Source organism: Chelmon rostratus, chromosome 16 (assembly GCF_017976325.1).
Source record: "Chelmon rostratus isolate fCheRos1 chromosome 16, fCheRos1.pri, whole genome shotgun sequence".
Taxonomy (NCBI): Eukaryota; Metazoa; Chordata; class Actinopteri; order Chaetodontiformes; family Chaetodontidae; genus Chelmon; species Chelmon rostratus.
This window is the reverse complement of record NC_055673.1, coordinates 21,763,303-21,776,763: the sequence shown is the minus strand read 5'-3', so window position 1 is coordinate 21,776,763 and position 13,461 is coordinate 21,763,303. Positions and strand designations below refer to the sequence as shown.

The 13,461-nt window shown below is 42.9% G+C and overlaps 1 protein-coding gene across 1 annotated transcript in view; it reads left to right on the top strand.

Moving 5' to 3' along the window:
• The window catches only part of ptprua (protein tyrosine phosphatase receptor type Ua), a 177,660-nt gene that overhangs the window by 100,081 nt on the left and 64,118 nt on the right, over positions 1-13,461 (top strand). The window contains exons 5-7 of the mRNA XM_041954690.1: positions 7,042-7,157; positions 10,316-10,487; positions 12,107-12,400. Of these exons, the coding sequence (XP_041810624.1) occupies positions 7,042-7,157; positions 10,316-10,487; positions 12,107-12,400 (582 nt within the window). The remainder of the gene's footprint in view (positions 1-7,041; positions 7,158-10,315; positions 10,488-12,106; positions 12,401-13,461) is intronic.

Genomic DNA, 13,461 nt, shown 5'->3' with positions numbered 1-13,461 from the left:
TGCCAGGAAGTAGTCTTATAAAAGCTGCAGTGACCCATGCTGACTTTCAAAAAAAGACGACATGGTGCCAGAACGGAAAATAATATGATTCAATTGAAAATGGTGCATTATTGGCTTTTTATCAAATACATTTTTTTCCATTCACCAGTTATCTGTTTGACCACTTATTATTTCCCAACTGTGATATAATACAGAGTGTTAGATTACATAATTACTCTGTAATTGGTCAGCTCTGCACCGGTTGTTGATGGAATTCCATTAACCTAAATCGAGTATAATGCAAGGTTTTAATTGGATTCCACACATATATAGATGATCATATTTTGTTGCCATTATTTGTAGTTGATGTAATATTTGTGTGCTGCAATGCTTTCAGTGAGGGGTTTATTGCATCATGGTGGTCTAATTTCAGTTTCAGAGGCAGAGAATGAGAGAGAAAATGAAAAGCTGAACTCTCCCAGGCTGAATTCGATGTTTTAAGTGTTTTATGGCGTATTTTTGGCTCAAATTTATACATTGAAGCTGCACTGATCCATATTTTATATTAAATGAGATGACAGCGGGTTGTGTGAAAGATGATGCACATAGTGACAAACCCACAAAGAATTATTTGCTGAGTCTGCAGTGCCCACCCCACCACCACCACCTTCTTTTTTGCCTCTTTTACTTCATTGTTTGGTTTTCCGACACACAAACTCAGTTCTTTCAACCCAGTTTTAAGCTGCATCAGGAAACTCTTTTCAGCAAAAAGGCTTTGATGAACCCACTGTACGCCGCCTGCCCACCACTAAATAGCAGACAAGCCAAAGTCAGGTGAACATAGAGATCTGCCATCTGGCAGCTCGAGACACAAATATTTTTCTCAGGAATTGGTGGAGACCAAACCAGGAGGCTGAACATCAGACTTACGTTTCTTTATATTGCCAGAAACTTGTTTGGAAATTGGCGGTGTTACAGCAGCAAAGGGGATACGTGTGATAAGAAGCAAGAATGACAATGATGTTGAATTGATGGTTGAATTTAACACAACACCGAGGAAATATTGGTATTACACATGAGTGAATGTGTCAGTTTGGATGTGTGTGGTCTACCAGGATAAGTATTGACTGTAAAGTAAAGGAAGGACCTGCAGTGTCTCTCTTTCACACGAAGCAGGTGAAGCCGCTTTCTCGCATCGTTCATTTGTGTTGTCAGTCCAGTGGGTAGTACGGGTAGGATTCCACCCTCTCAATGTCCGTTCACTGGTGTAGGAGGAGAGTTTTTCACCACCAGCTCTTTGGTGTTGCATGTCGTCCCCATCTGTGATGAGGCTTACGATTGCAGAGTCTTCGGGTGGCAAACTGCAGGTGGCAGTTTGCTGATTTGTGCATGAAGTCCGTAGTGTGAAGGGTGAGGAGGAAGGGAGCCAGGACTCTTCCCTGTGGCCCCATGCTGCAGAGAACCACGTCAGACTCACAGTCCTCTATCCTCACACACTGTGATACAGTGAGGATACAGGACTCATGGCTGTTGGTGGGATAGTTCATGCTCCATGCTGTGAGGTGGTGGTCTGTGGGCTGCATGGTGCTGAAGGCACTGGAGAAATGAAAGAACATGATTCTCACAGTGCTCCCAACCTTTCCCAGATGAGAGAGGGATCTATGGAGGAGGAAAATGATATTGTCATTGGGAGGGAGGAGGGTGTTGGACAGGAAATGCAGTGGATGCACAGATTGGCTGTGAGCTGAATGTTGTGGGATGGAGGCGTAGGGGCAGTACTCAGGGGCTGGCGCAGGGAGGACTGGACGCGAGGAGGGGCAACTGACTGATCAAATATATTGAAGAAAAGGTTCAGATCATTCAGCCACTTTCAATCCCCAACAGGCTGGAGGTGTCTTTAAAGCCCCTCCAGACTCCACTGTTGTTCTGCTCCAACTGATCCTCCATCTTCCTCCTGTTGCTGTTTTTTTTCCCTCTCTGATTCTCCTCCTCGGCTCCCTCCCTCTTCAGCTCCTCTTAAAGTCATGACCTAAAGACCCTCCTTTTTCCTTGGTGGATATGGCATTCCACACACAGAAGTTATGCATTGTGTGGGACTGGCAATATCCTCCGCATGAGCATCGCAAAGTACTTCCCACGCAGTTGTATCAAAACAGCCCTTCAAAGCCTCGTCAGCCTCGTTGGACCTTCTTTTCACTGTGTGAGTGACAGCTGGCTGCCTGTGGACGAGAGGTTTGTACTCAGGCAGGAGGTGCACCAGGTTGTGATCAGATTTTCCCAGGGGGACGGAGAGGTGATGAGTTATATGCCTCCTTGGTGTTGGCATAAAATAAATCCAGCACTTTATTGTCTCTGGTGTAGCATGTGAGTGAATGTGGGCAGAGAGGCATGCTTAGAGTCAGCAGAAAGAGGAAGGATGGCATGCGGGTGTCTGCAGCCTGTTTGTAGCTGAGTAGATGACATGCGTCGGCGTAAATCTAGACCAGTATTGTGATTAATGTGCAACATGTGAGAATTCCCTCATTGCATGGCCTCATGCTAACGGCTAACAGCTCAGTATTCTTAATGCAGAATTAAGCTTAAATAGTGATGTGGCTGGAGTTACACCATCTACCATTAGCAAATGCTGCCTCCCTTCCTCTTACCGCTGTCCTGTGTCCGGTCCACCCGCATCATCTGGAAACTGTCCAACTCAGCGTTTATGTCTGTAGTTAGCACGGTTAGCATATAGTGCTACTCTCCTGGTATTCTCACTCCACATTCCACATGTTGATGAAGGGAGGAACTGGTTTGTAACATCTCCTCCTCCTGCACTCACAGGAAACACTGGGTCTCTCCCCAGGAAGCAGGAGTGCTGTCAGCTGATCCCTGGCATGATCTGGATCCCCAGATGCAATTGTTAACATTGCCAATACCAGTAGAAAGACCAGTGCAAACTCAGTTGTGTCTGTAGTCCGAGTTAAAAAACATAGCTGCGCATATAAAGTACTGAATAAAACCTGACCTAAGTTAAGCAAATTAGAGAGAAAACTCAACAGTGAGTGAGAGCTGCTGTAAGAGGCTTGTGCAGTGCCATCTTGAAATAATATGTAATGATGAGTCATATGTTGTGCTTTTTATCTTGCTCTGCTGAACATCTGTTATTTTTTTAGATGCAGAAATGTGTGAATTGTTAATGAATGATAATGTAGGGGATTTAGGCTTTAATATATCATATATTTCACATTACATGTTATGAATCATTGAGTCCTCACAGGGAAACCAGGGAAAGGAAATAGCTCTTTCTAAAACCAGCCTTTTTATTTATTTTTATTTTTTCTGACTCACTCAAGCTCATCTCAAAGTTTGCCACTTGCCCTCTGTCGCTCTGTCCTCAGTGGAGCAGGGTGCATTTTCATGGTGATTTTGAATGGGGCTTTGGGGCGAGGTAGCGTTGCCAGGGACACTTGGTATGTGACTCAGGCTGAGTTTGGCCTTGGTGCAGATGGTGGCACTTGGACCCTCACTGTGCCTATTAGCTCAGATTAGGGGACAGTGTCCCTGCCAGGGGCTGCTTTATATATGTGCACCATAAATAAAAGCACCATTCATGTGCACTCAGCCACGCATATACACAGTCATACTACTACTACTCATGCACAAACAAAGGCCAAGTACCGAAAATGCCTACATGTGCACAATGATGTATTATTGCGACTGCTGGTGTAACTGCAAGAGCAGTCACCCTTAGAAACAACCAGTCACACGAAGATGTAAGCAAACGCTAGTAAGCTGGCATAAATTTCCCCACAGGCAGCAAGAATAATGGAATACTCCCTCAGGAAAAGATGCAAGTCAAAGGCAACTGCTATTCAGTTTGCATTCCCACTCATTTGACATTTGTGTAGTTTTCCTCCGGAGTCCATGTCTTCATTCGGAACACGTGTTTCAGTCAGGATCAATCCCTCCTGCATCAAGAATTAGAGGCAGCATTGCTAATTTAGAGAACCAACATCTCAGACAGTCGGAATGCATTTAAGACTCAAATTACCTTGCATCTATTTATGTTTAGTGGTATTAATTAAGGCTAAACAGGTCATAGAACCACACTACTGAGCTTTTAGAGTTTAAATTACATTTTCCCACTCACTCTTAATGCAACTGCCTCATCCTCAATGACTTCCCCTATAATTGGGGTTGTGAAAGCTTGTCTTTAAAAGTTGACTTAAAAGTTCATGCTCATTTCCTCCTGACAAAATGCCCTGACTGGCACCATAACAAATGTCTGTAGGGTCCACGCCCTGCTAGTTTCCCCTCTTCACTGCAGCAAACCTTACTTCTGTTCTTGAGTTTGCAATACACACAAGGTTTAAACGTGTGAAATGAGTCAGGTGTTGTTGGTGATATGCGCCTGAGGAGATTTGTTACCGCGCAGCCCTCTCACTCTGCTTATTGGAGGGATAGAGCATGAAAAGGACAGCAGAAAGGAAAGAGAAAAATGAGCAATAGGTAAAATGTGAAAATGCAATTTCTATGATGCCACCCTCAGCCAGATGTTGCTGTTGGTTGCTGTGGAAACCGAGCATGAAAGTGTGTATTGTGTGAATAGTGCCGGCCCCTGCGTCAGAATTTAATTTTGTCCATCGTATTGGTGTCCAGTGGAAACAATTTTCCCAGAACATACCCTGTTTACACCACTGCAGGACTTCCAGCTATTGTGGTCCATCTCCTACATGATGGAGGTCATTATTTTCTCATTATATTGTTACCATTTTGCTGCATTTCCGGAGAAATCTTTCCAGTGTGACACAGCAGCGTTTAACTCACCATGTGAAGCCAGACTGTTGATGGCTAACTCGTAATAGTCATTCGTATGGTTTTTAGATTCTTTTAGAGTGTTAAAAAGCTGTTCGGCAGATTCAGGGTCAGTGATTTCACTGGAAACAGAGAAGAAATGAATGGATCTTTGGACAAATGAATAAATTTTCATTCACTAGAGTAGAGAGATAAACAGAGCTTTCCACTGTCACATTAGACAATCTTCTGAGGTTGAGTTGAGAGGCTTTTTTGAAGAAGAAGTGTTGCACTTTTTTTACGCTTCATGGCAATGTCTTCTGAGATCTGCAGAGAAGCAGCATTTCATGAAAGCTGCCAGGTGGGCCTGTGTGATACAAGTCGAGTTAAATGCTGCCTGTGCTTTAAAATGATAGCCATGACTATAACAGATGTCACAAATATACAATATTCTTACAGTCCAGGCCTATTCATTTCTTACTCCTTAATGCGCTGAAGGTGGAAATGTAGCGCTAAGTAAGCTATCTATCCACTGTTTGATATTCAATATGAAGCTAACTTTCTTGGTTTTTAGCTGTGTTTGGTGACGTATTTCAGCCATTTGAGAAAAGATGGTGCTGATCTGGTACAAATAAACTCTTTTTAACAGCATGTGGGAATCAGACTTTATAGCAAAATGTTAATTTATTGCTCCTTTATAGCAAAACATCAGCTGCTGTGCCTGCTAGCTAGCATTAGCATGAAATGATATTAGCTAACAACTGAAAAGTATCTGCTAGGAGTTGATTTAAACCGTCAAACTATTGAACCTTTATCCCAGTTGGGGCCTTTTGTTAAGAAGCTAACTAGTAATTCTGCAGTTCTGTTCGTATATGGCTGTTATGTCAATAAAGTTAACCGAAGGTTTGATTATTGTGTAGCGCTAACGCAGGCTCAGCAATTCGTCTGACCTCCAAAAATATGACTCACTGTGCTGAGAAAAAGGGATTGTTTGCAGTTTTTGTAGTATAAATTGTATTTGCCTGATATATGATTTGGAAAATGACATGATTTTAAAAAGTATTTGGACAGCACATGTGATTAACACTACTCGACCACTAGAGGCAGTATGGAGCAGTGTTCTGATGAGTGTGTCCCAGCTTTGTTTGCGTCTCATGCTCGACGTGCCCAGACGAGTGTTTGTGCTCGCACTTTTTCTTCTGGTTAGAAATGTAGCACTGTGCCAACAGAAGACAGGGGTAAAGAAGACTGCTGCCTTCACAAGATTCAAAACATCATTTTTGTAAATGTTTTATGGGAAGGGAAAATGTATTCAACCTGTTTGTCAGACCTCAGGGAAAAACAATGTGTTAAAATGCAAATTTAAATGTGTTTGTTTACAAGAAGACTCCCCAGGATTCCTTAAAAAACGTTATATTAAAAGGCGAATGTTTATGTATTACCATTGCCTACCATATGGTGTTGCACACGTTATAGTCAACAAACGCAACTCTGTTTGTGTGTATTGGCAGGGAGTGGTGTGACTAAGTGCCGAGTATGTCGTTTAATAAACACAGTACGCATGCATTTCAGCACACAGATTCCGTATGCAGATCTGTACCTATGCAAGAAAAAGCAGGGCTCAGTACAGTCATTTGGTAAAATCAGCCCTGTTTGCATCTCAGTATTAGCTATTTCATATTTTGTTGACATTTATGATAGTTAGCGTGAAGAGAATAAGGACTCTTGATAGGGCTTTAAAAGTAATCCAGACTCCGGATTCAGGAGATTCCTGATGCTGGGAGAGTACAGTGTTTGATGATGCTGCAAAAAAAACTAAAAAATAGCGACTGTGTCCCTATCAAGCTGAATGGCGGGTGTGTGTATTTCTGCATGATCTCATATTATGATCGGTGTTTTTGTTTTTTATATGTGTAGACTTATGGTAAAGGGGATTAGATGATTCAGCTTGCTTCCAAGGCAGTTTTAGTTGACATTTTAAAATCGCTAAAGAATATTTGTGCAGGGTATATGTATATATATATTGTATGCTCACATGTTTTTCATATGTGACTGTGCTGTGTGTATGCATATATGCATGCATATATGTATGCATTCATGTTTGTGAGGTTGTATCTAGGCCTGGGAGTGTAGTTACTCTGCAGGCTCTGAATAAATTACAGTTCACATGTGAGTGTTTAATATAGTTAGACAGTGATGCCCGGCTCCAGATGTGCCACTTTCATCACTCTGTGTGTGTGTGTGTGTGTGTGTGTGTGTGTGTGTGTCTTGTGCGCCCTCCTTCCACAGACAAGGTGCCTCATTTCTCTCGGCTGGGTGACGTAGAGGTGAACGCCGGGCAGAATGCCTCGTTCCAGTGTGTCGCCACGGGCAAAGTTTCTGAGATTGAGCCCTTCCTCCTGGAGGTGAGAACGAGTTGTTTTTTATATTATCTTTGCTTGACCAGGCGAGCATCTCAGCATCTGGGACTAGAGATCGGAGGAAGAAGAAACAACACAAAGAATAAAGAGAAAGACATAAATCAAACAGAATGTGATAACTTGCTAATCCTTTTTGACGTATACTTAACAGAAATCAGTACAAAGACAATGTATTTACTGTTTGACACGTGTTTAGCACCACATTTCAAACAAGTTCACAAAAACACCTGTTTGGATCATTCCACAGGTAAACTGGTTCATTGGTAACAGGTGATAGTATCATGATTGATTGACTCATATGTTTGAGGCTCAGTGAAATTTCAGTCTTTTGAGTGCTACTCCAGGTGTCACAGACGGTGTAAACTTGACAAAGTAGACGTCCAAAGCAGCCTCGTCATGATGATGATGACACGGTGAAGTCTAAAATTCCCAAATGTCCTTACAGGAAGTAGCTTTTGAAGAACAGAACAGGAACAGAAATGTAAATACCGTGTGATGACTGGTACAATCAGAAACTTGAGTTCCCAAACTCAACAGCAATGTGTCTCTTAACAAAGTATTCCTGCTACCTGAGGATACCTGTGCATTAAAAAACCTTTGTGTATACGCCAAAATTGAAAAAAATAACAATAATTATTCAAAATATTGCAAAGTACAACAGAGACAGACTTGGTGAATAAATCAATCATGCTGTCTACATTGTTTTCCACTTAATGACATCATCTCGCTGCACCCTCATCCTCTGCGATGATTCACTGGAACCCTGCTGGAGAATTAGCGCCATCAGCTGTTTACCTCAGCGCACCAACTCCTAATATTCGCACAACGCTAACGGACGGAAATGTGCATTCATTAGCATTTTCTGGAACTTCCATTAAAATTTGCATTGCATTTGGAGGGAAAGTTGACTGGAAGCTCTGAGGGAGTCGTAAAAGCCTGCATTGCAAGCTCGGGGCTTGAAAGCTTGTTTGAAAGCTGTAGGCATTCAAAGGGGGTTTAAAGAAACGACGCATTAGTCGCGTTGTGGGTGTAAGATACACCGTGGTGGAGCTAGATCCACAGAAGGGACTACAAGTCAGGATATCTCAGTTCTTGCTGCATTCGCTTTACTTCTTTAAACTCTGTCCCCCAACTTGATGCAAATACAACACTGAAACTCTGTTAATATCCAAAACTGAGCTGGAGTCACCTCCTCTGACCTCGTGATGAACTGTGCGGTAGTTATTAAAGGGAATGGGAGCCATTATCTTAAGCATCAGCATAACACCAGCAATACTATTGTAATTTCATCATGTTAAATAATGCAGTAGGTTTGTGACTCTGAGTTTGTCTTTTAATGGTTGTGTTGTTGTGAGGAAATGAGTCATTTGAGGGTTTGGAAGATTATTAAGTTTTTGCCTCTGCTTTTATAGCTTTTTGATTGTGACGGCATTTAGTTTACTAAAGCCCCTAAAGTCATTTCTCTCATGCACCAACTGAAAATAGTTTCAATTTTCTTAGTTTGAATATGAGCTAATATTAGTCTTCAAAAATCCATCCCTGAATGCCTCCGCTCTTCCTCTGGCCTTGAAGCCTGCACATCTAAGTGCTTTTGAAACGACGGCAGCAGGGAGAAGGCGCTTTGCAAATGAGATCTCAGTATACTTGGTGATCCATCCCTTGTGTTTCCGCCCGATTTTATTTCACACCCCCCTCTCTCTTCTCTGAATTGAAGCCTTTGAAGATCATTGGCATGTGAAAGAGCCATTTTTATCAGTTTCAGGGTTTGCGACTTTGTTGACGGAGCACACACACGCGCGCGCACGCACACACGCACACACCGAGGAAGATGCAAACAAACAATACGAGGCTTGTCTTTTGTAATTTGACAGTATGCTGCAGTGAACTTCTCAGTCTGAGTTAACGCTCGCTTCAGCTCCACCTTGCTTTTCTCATTAAGTAAAAAAAAAGTGTTAACAGCAGAAAATAGAGATATATCACAAACCATTACTGCCTCCTGTTCCTCCATTTGTTGTTCCGAGCCCGTTTGATCATCAACACTGAGTCTGCTAATTGCCGCTTTCCCTTTGATCTACCTGGTGCTGTAGAGGTCCTCCCTGGACCAGACTGTAGCTGCTCTCCTCCGCTCTTTCTTCTATTTAGGTAGTCCAAACAAATTGTTAACATAATGCTTCCTAATCAATTAGCATCATATTTCTTACGCTGTCCCGTGGCCCAAATTGCAGATGCCTGTCTCAGATGCTGTTTACATCTTTAACATCAACATGTTCTGAGTCCAAACCTTAATTAGTTATTGCACCGACTCTTAATTCTGATATGATGTGGGGCTCGCTGCCAGCCAGGAATGACAGTGGACTTGGCAAATGGAAGCATGAGCTTAAAAGGCTGCGGTTGGATGTGGGTGCTTCATGTTCAAAATCAAAAATGTGCATGCTGTACAGCGAAGGGTCGCTTCAAACTGAGTGCTGAAAACAAAACAGGCAGCGAAAAAAGTCCACGAAGCTTTCGTGAAAGAAGAGACAGATTATATTGACACCTAAGAGAAGTTAAAATGAGTTATAATCTGTAGCTACAGGCAGTTGTTCCCAGCCGCTGTACATCTAATTTCAGATTTTCTAACAGCGCTGCATTTTTTCCCTTGTCCTCCTGAAACCAATTTAAACATGCAGATGTCAAACCCACTTTCTCGTAAAGAGCATGAGCAGGGGACGGTATACATAACAATCTGTTTCTTCCGTGAGAGGGCCGCATGCATTGCAGCTCGCACCTGGAACAGCTCATTGCGAGCGTTGGCCTCTGATTTCCTTATCCTCTGGTTGAGCCAATTGCCTCTGCGCCTGGAGCGCTGACACATTAGCATGGCGAGCGACGAGGAGATGTCAGCTCCAGCCCCTGTGCTGCAAACAGCAGCCCGGGAGGCCTCTGTCACCAGCCTCACGAGCAAAAACACTGCTGTTACTGGTGACATTTATCACGTATTTATTATCTTGCCATCCCACGTAGCTAATTCCAACCCTCCTTTGTCTTCCTGTCTGCTTCGCAGCACGTCTAATCACTTGAGTTGACTTCGGGTAAACATGTGTGGTTGGGTTGTTGTTGCTCGGCGCTGATTCCCCTCTGTGTGCTCTTTGTCTGGCTGTCAGCGGAGAAACGGCGTGGTGCTGGACACTCCCTTGCTGTCTCGGCTGAGCCACAAACGGCTGATGGCGACTTTCCAGGTGGAGGCGCAACGTGGGGAGCAGGACCTCTACCGCTGCATCACCCTGTCGCCCAGAGGTGCCACCGTCTCCAACTTTGGAGAGCTCATTGTCAGAGGTAAACTGTAGATTTAGGAACACGTGACAAGTGCTTGTTGCATTTCTCAACCTTGTAGCTTCGTCATCGACCCTTTGCAACACATGAAACACGACATTGTGTTTTTGTCAAAGCGCAGCCAGCCAACGCTTTGGAAGCATTCACTGAACATCAACAGCTACACCACTTTAAAAATCCTCAGAGTTACATCTATGGCTTCACACAACCTCCAACTTTGAACAAAGACAAGTATTTCTTTAGTTAGCTACCTCGCAAAGAAGACAATTAGACAATTTTAGAGTTATAAGAGGGCGTATTCCTCTATGAATGGAGGCTTGCTCTCCATTAAACACACAGAGACTCATAACGACCCTATATCCAACCCCCAAAATTCAACAGGAACAAAGTGTTACTGGAATTAGTAACTGTAATATAATTACTGAAATCTCCCACAATTAAAAGTAATCAAATCAAAGTAAAAGTATCATCATCCTCTGCACTCCACCATTAAAAAAAAATAGGAGCATAAAGAGACTACAACTTACTCAGTGAGGCACCGGGCAGACAGGGTGCAGTTAAAGAAATAGTTCAACATTTTGGGAAATTGCTTATTTGCTTTTGTTCCGAGAGCGAGGTGAGAAGATCAATACCAATTTGATGTCTTTGCATCGACCATAGGGCTGGAGTCAGGATGTGGTTAGCCTAGCTTAGCATTAAGAGCTACCCACCACCACCACCTCTAAAGATGACTAATTAACATGGAGCACTTCATTGTTTACCCCATGCATGATTAAAAAGATAAAGAGGGGGACCAAGGATGAGATGATTTTTGAATTTCGGACAGAGCTAAGCTAGCTGATTCCCTCTGCTTTCAGCCATTATGCTAAGCTAGGCTAGCAGCATCCTGGCTTCAGCACATCTTACAGTAACACTCTCATCCCACTCTCAAACAGAAAGCAAATAAACATATTTCCAAAATGCTAAATTACTCCTTCGTGTACATAAAGCATTGCCAGCGTGTCCTGTTTCATACTTGAACTCATGTGATAAAACGCTCTGGAGGCAGGTGTAGCTGCTGCGGATTGTTTTAGTCAACAACCCTCCACCCTGTTCACACACATGCACACATTTCCTCACACATCACAACATCATGTGATGAATGAATTTGATGTTCACTAGGTTGATAAGGGTCATATTATCCATCAAGGCAGAGTTTTTTATGCGCAGAGAGGGCAGAATTAGGAATACAATTATTCATGCAAATAAGCTCTTATTCAGCATCATTAGAGTGAAAATTAAGAAGTTTCAGCGTTCGAGAGTCTCTCTGTCTCCTTCTCTCGCTCTCGTTGTCCTGATGTGATTAAAAGATTTTTTATGACTCGATGCTCTAGCAGAGCAGAAATAATGTTATTGAATCTGTAAAACAAAAAGGAGAAAATCACTGAGAGAAATCCTTGACTTCTCCTCTGCGAGCATGACTTGGTTCTTTTCTGCTGAAAATGTGTGCGCTGGGTTTTCAGGGACGAATTTTCATCTTTACTTTCCTGTTGTTTTTCAATAATATCACTTCTAAACCTTATCAAAAACGTATTTTATGTATTTCTATGTACAATACAATGACATGACATTCTGTATTGCAGTGCCTCCAACACCGATTGCTCCCCCCCAGCTCCTGCGGGCAGGCCCCACCTATCTGATCATCCAGCTCAACACCAACTCCATCGTGGGGGACGGGCCGGTCATTCGGCGGGAAATCCAGTACCGGGCCAGCCAGTCCATGTGGACGGAGACTCACGGTGTGGGCTCACTCACCTATAAGGTTTGGCATCTGGAGCCAGACACAGAGTATCGCATCAGTGTCCTGCTCACCCGGCCTGGGGAGGGGGGCACCGGAGCACCTGGACCCCCTCTGATCAGCAGGACGAAGTGCGCAGGTGAGTCAGATTGAGGAGCAATCGAAGTGCGCAGGTGAGGAACATTGGTTGTTGTTACAAACACAGACAGAGCTGCTGCTGCTGTGGCTCAAGAAAAAATCTAATTGGTCGGGATAAACCTCAGTGGGCGGGGCTTAAGTAGTAGAAGAGACTAATATTAGGAAGTCAACAATGCAATTTCCATCCATCCGTAAACACTAAGGTTTACCTCAATCACTGAGAGAGCATTGCTGTCACTTTCATAACTGCTTGATCTGCTGATTTTTCTTTCTATAAATCAACAAATTAAATATCTTATACAAGTCAGAATGTAGAGAATGCTCATTACAAGTTTGTGATAATGTGAAGCATTGAAAAGCAGCAAATCCGGAAGCTGGAAAGACATTTTTGCTTCATAAACACGATCAACACAACATGCATCAAAACTCTTCTTATTCTGAGTCACAATTTGGTAAAAACTAAGCAGACAGACATCATTCACACACTACTCTGTTCAGTGTTTGTTATCTGCACATGCATGGTTGCATCCATGCAAAGCTTATTAGCGACCGGTGAGCCAAAACTTAGATCACGATTATTCCAAAACAATAGCAGTGACAAAATTTAAGGAATATTAGCTTTTGGCATTTTGACCTTTGAAAAGGTTTTTAGCTTGCTGCATGGCTCTAAGTCTGTCGCTCCACCACTTTGGCCCACACTGAAATATCTCAACACCTACTACATGGATTGCAGTGAAGAGATAGTGAAAGTGCCAATAGCCGATTAATCACAACTATAAGGTCCTTGTTCATAATAGTCCACTGGCTAATCAATTAATGGACTAAGGACTAATTATATAGCTATGCATGCCAGTCTCTGGTTGAGCCTCACACTGTCCTCGGCGGCTCATCCACAGAAGAGCAGCCCCCAAAATTCAGTGGACTGCAACTTGCTCTTACCTCGCCACTGATAGCACCATGTAATGCTTTGCATTATGCATGTTCTATCTTAATGTGAATGATATGCACCTCTAACATTCACTCTTAGCCACTTCAATAAAACAAAATCTGCACAGGAACACA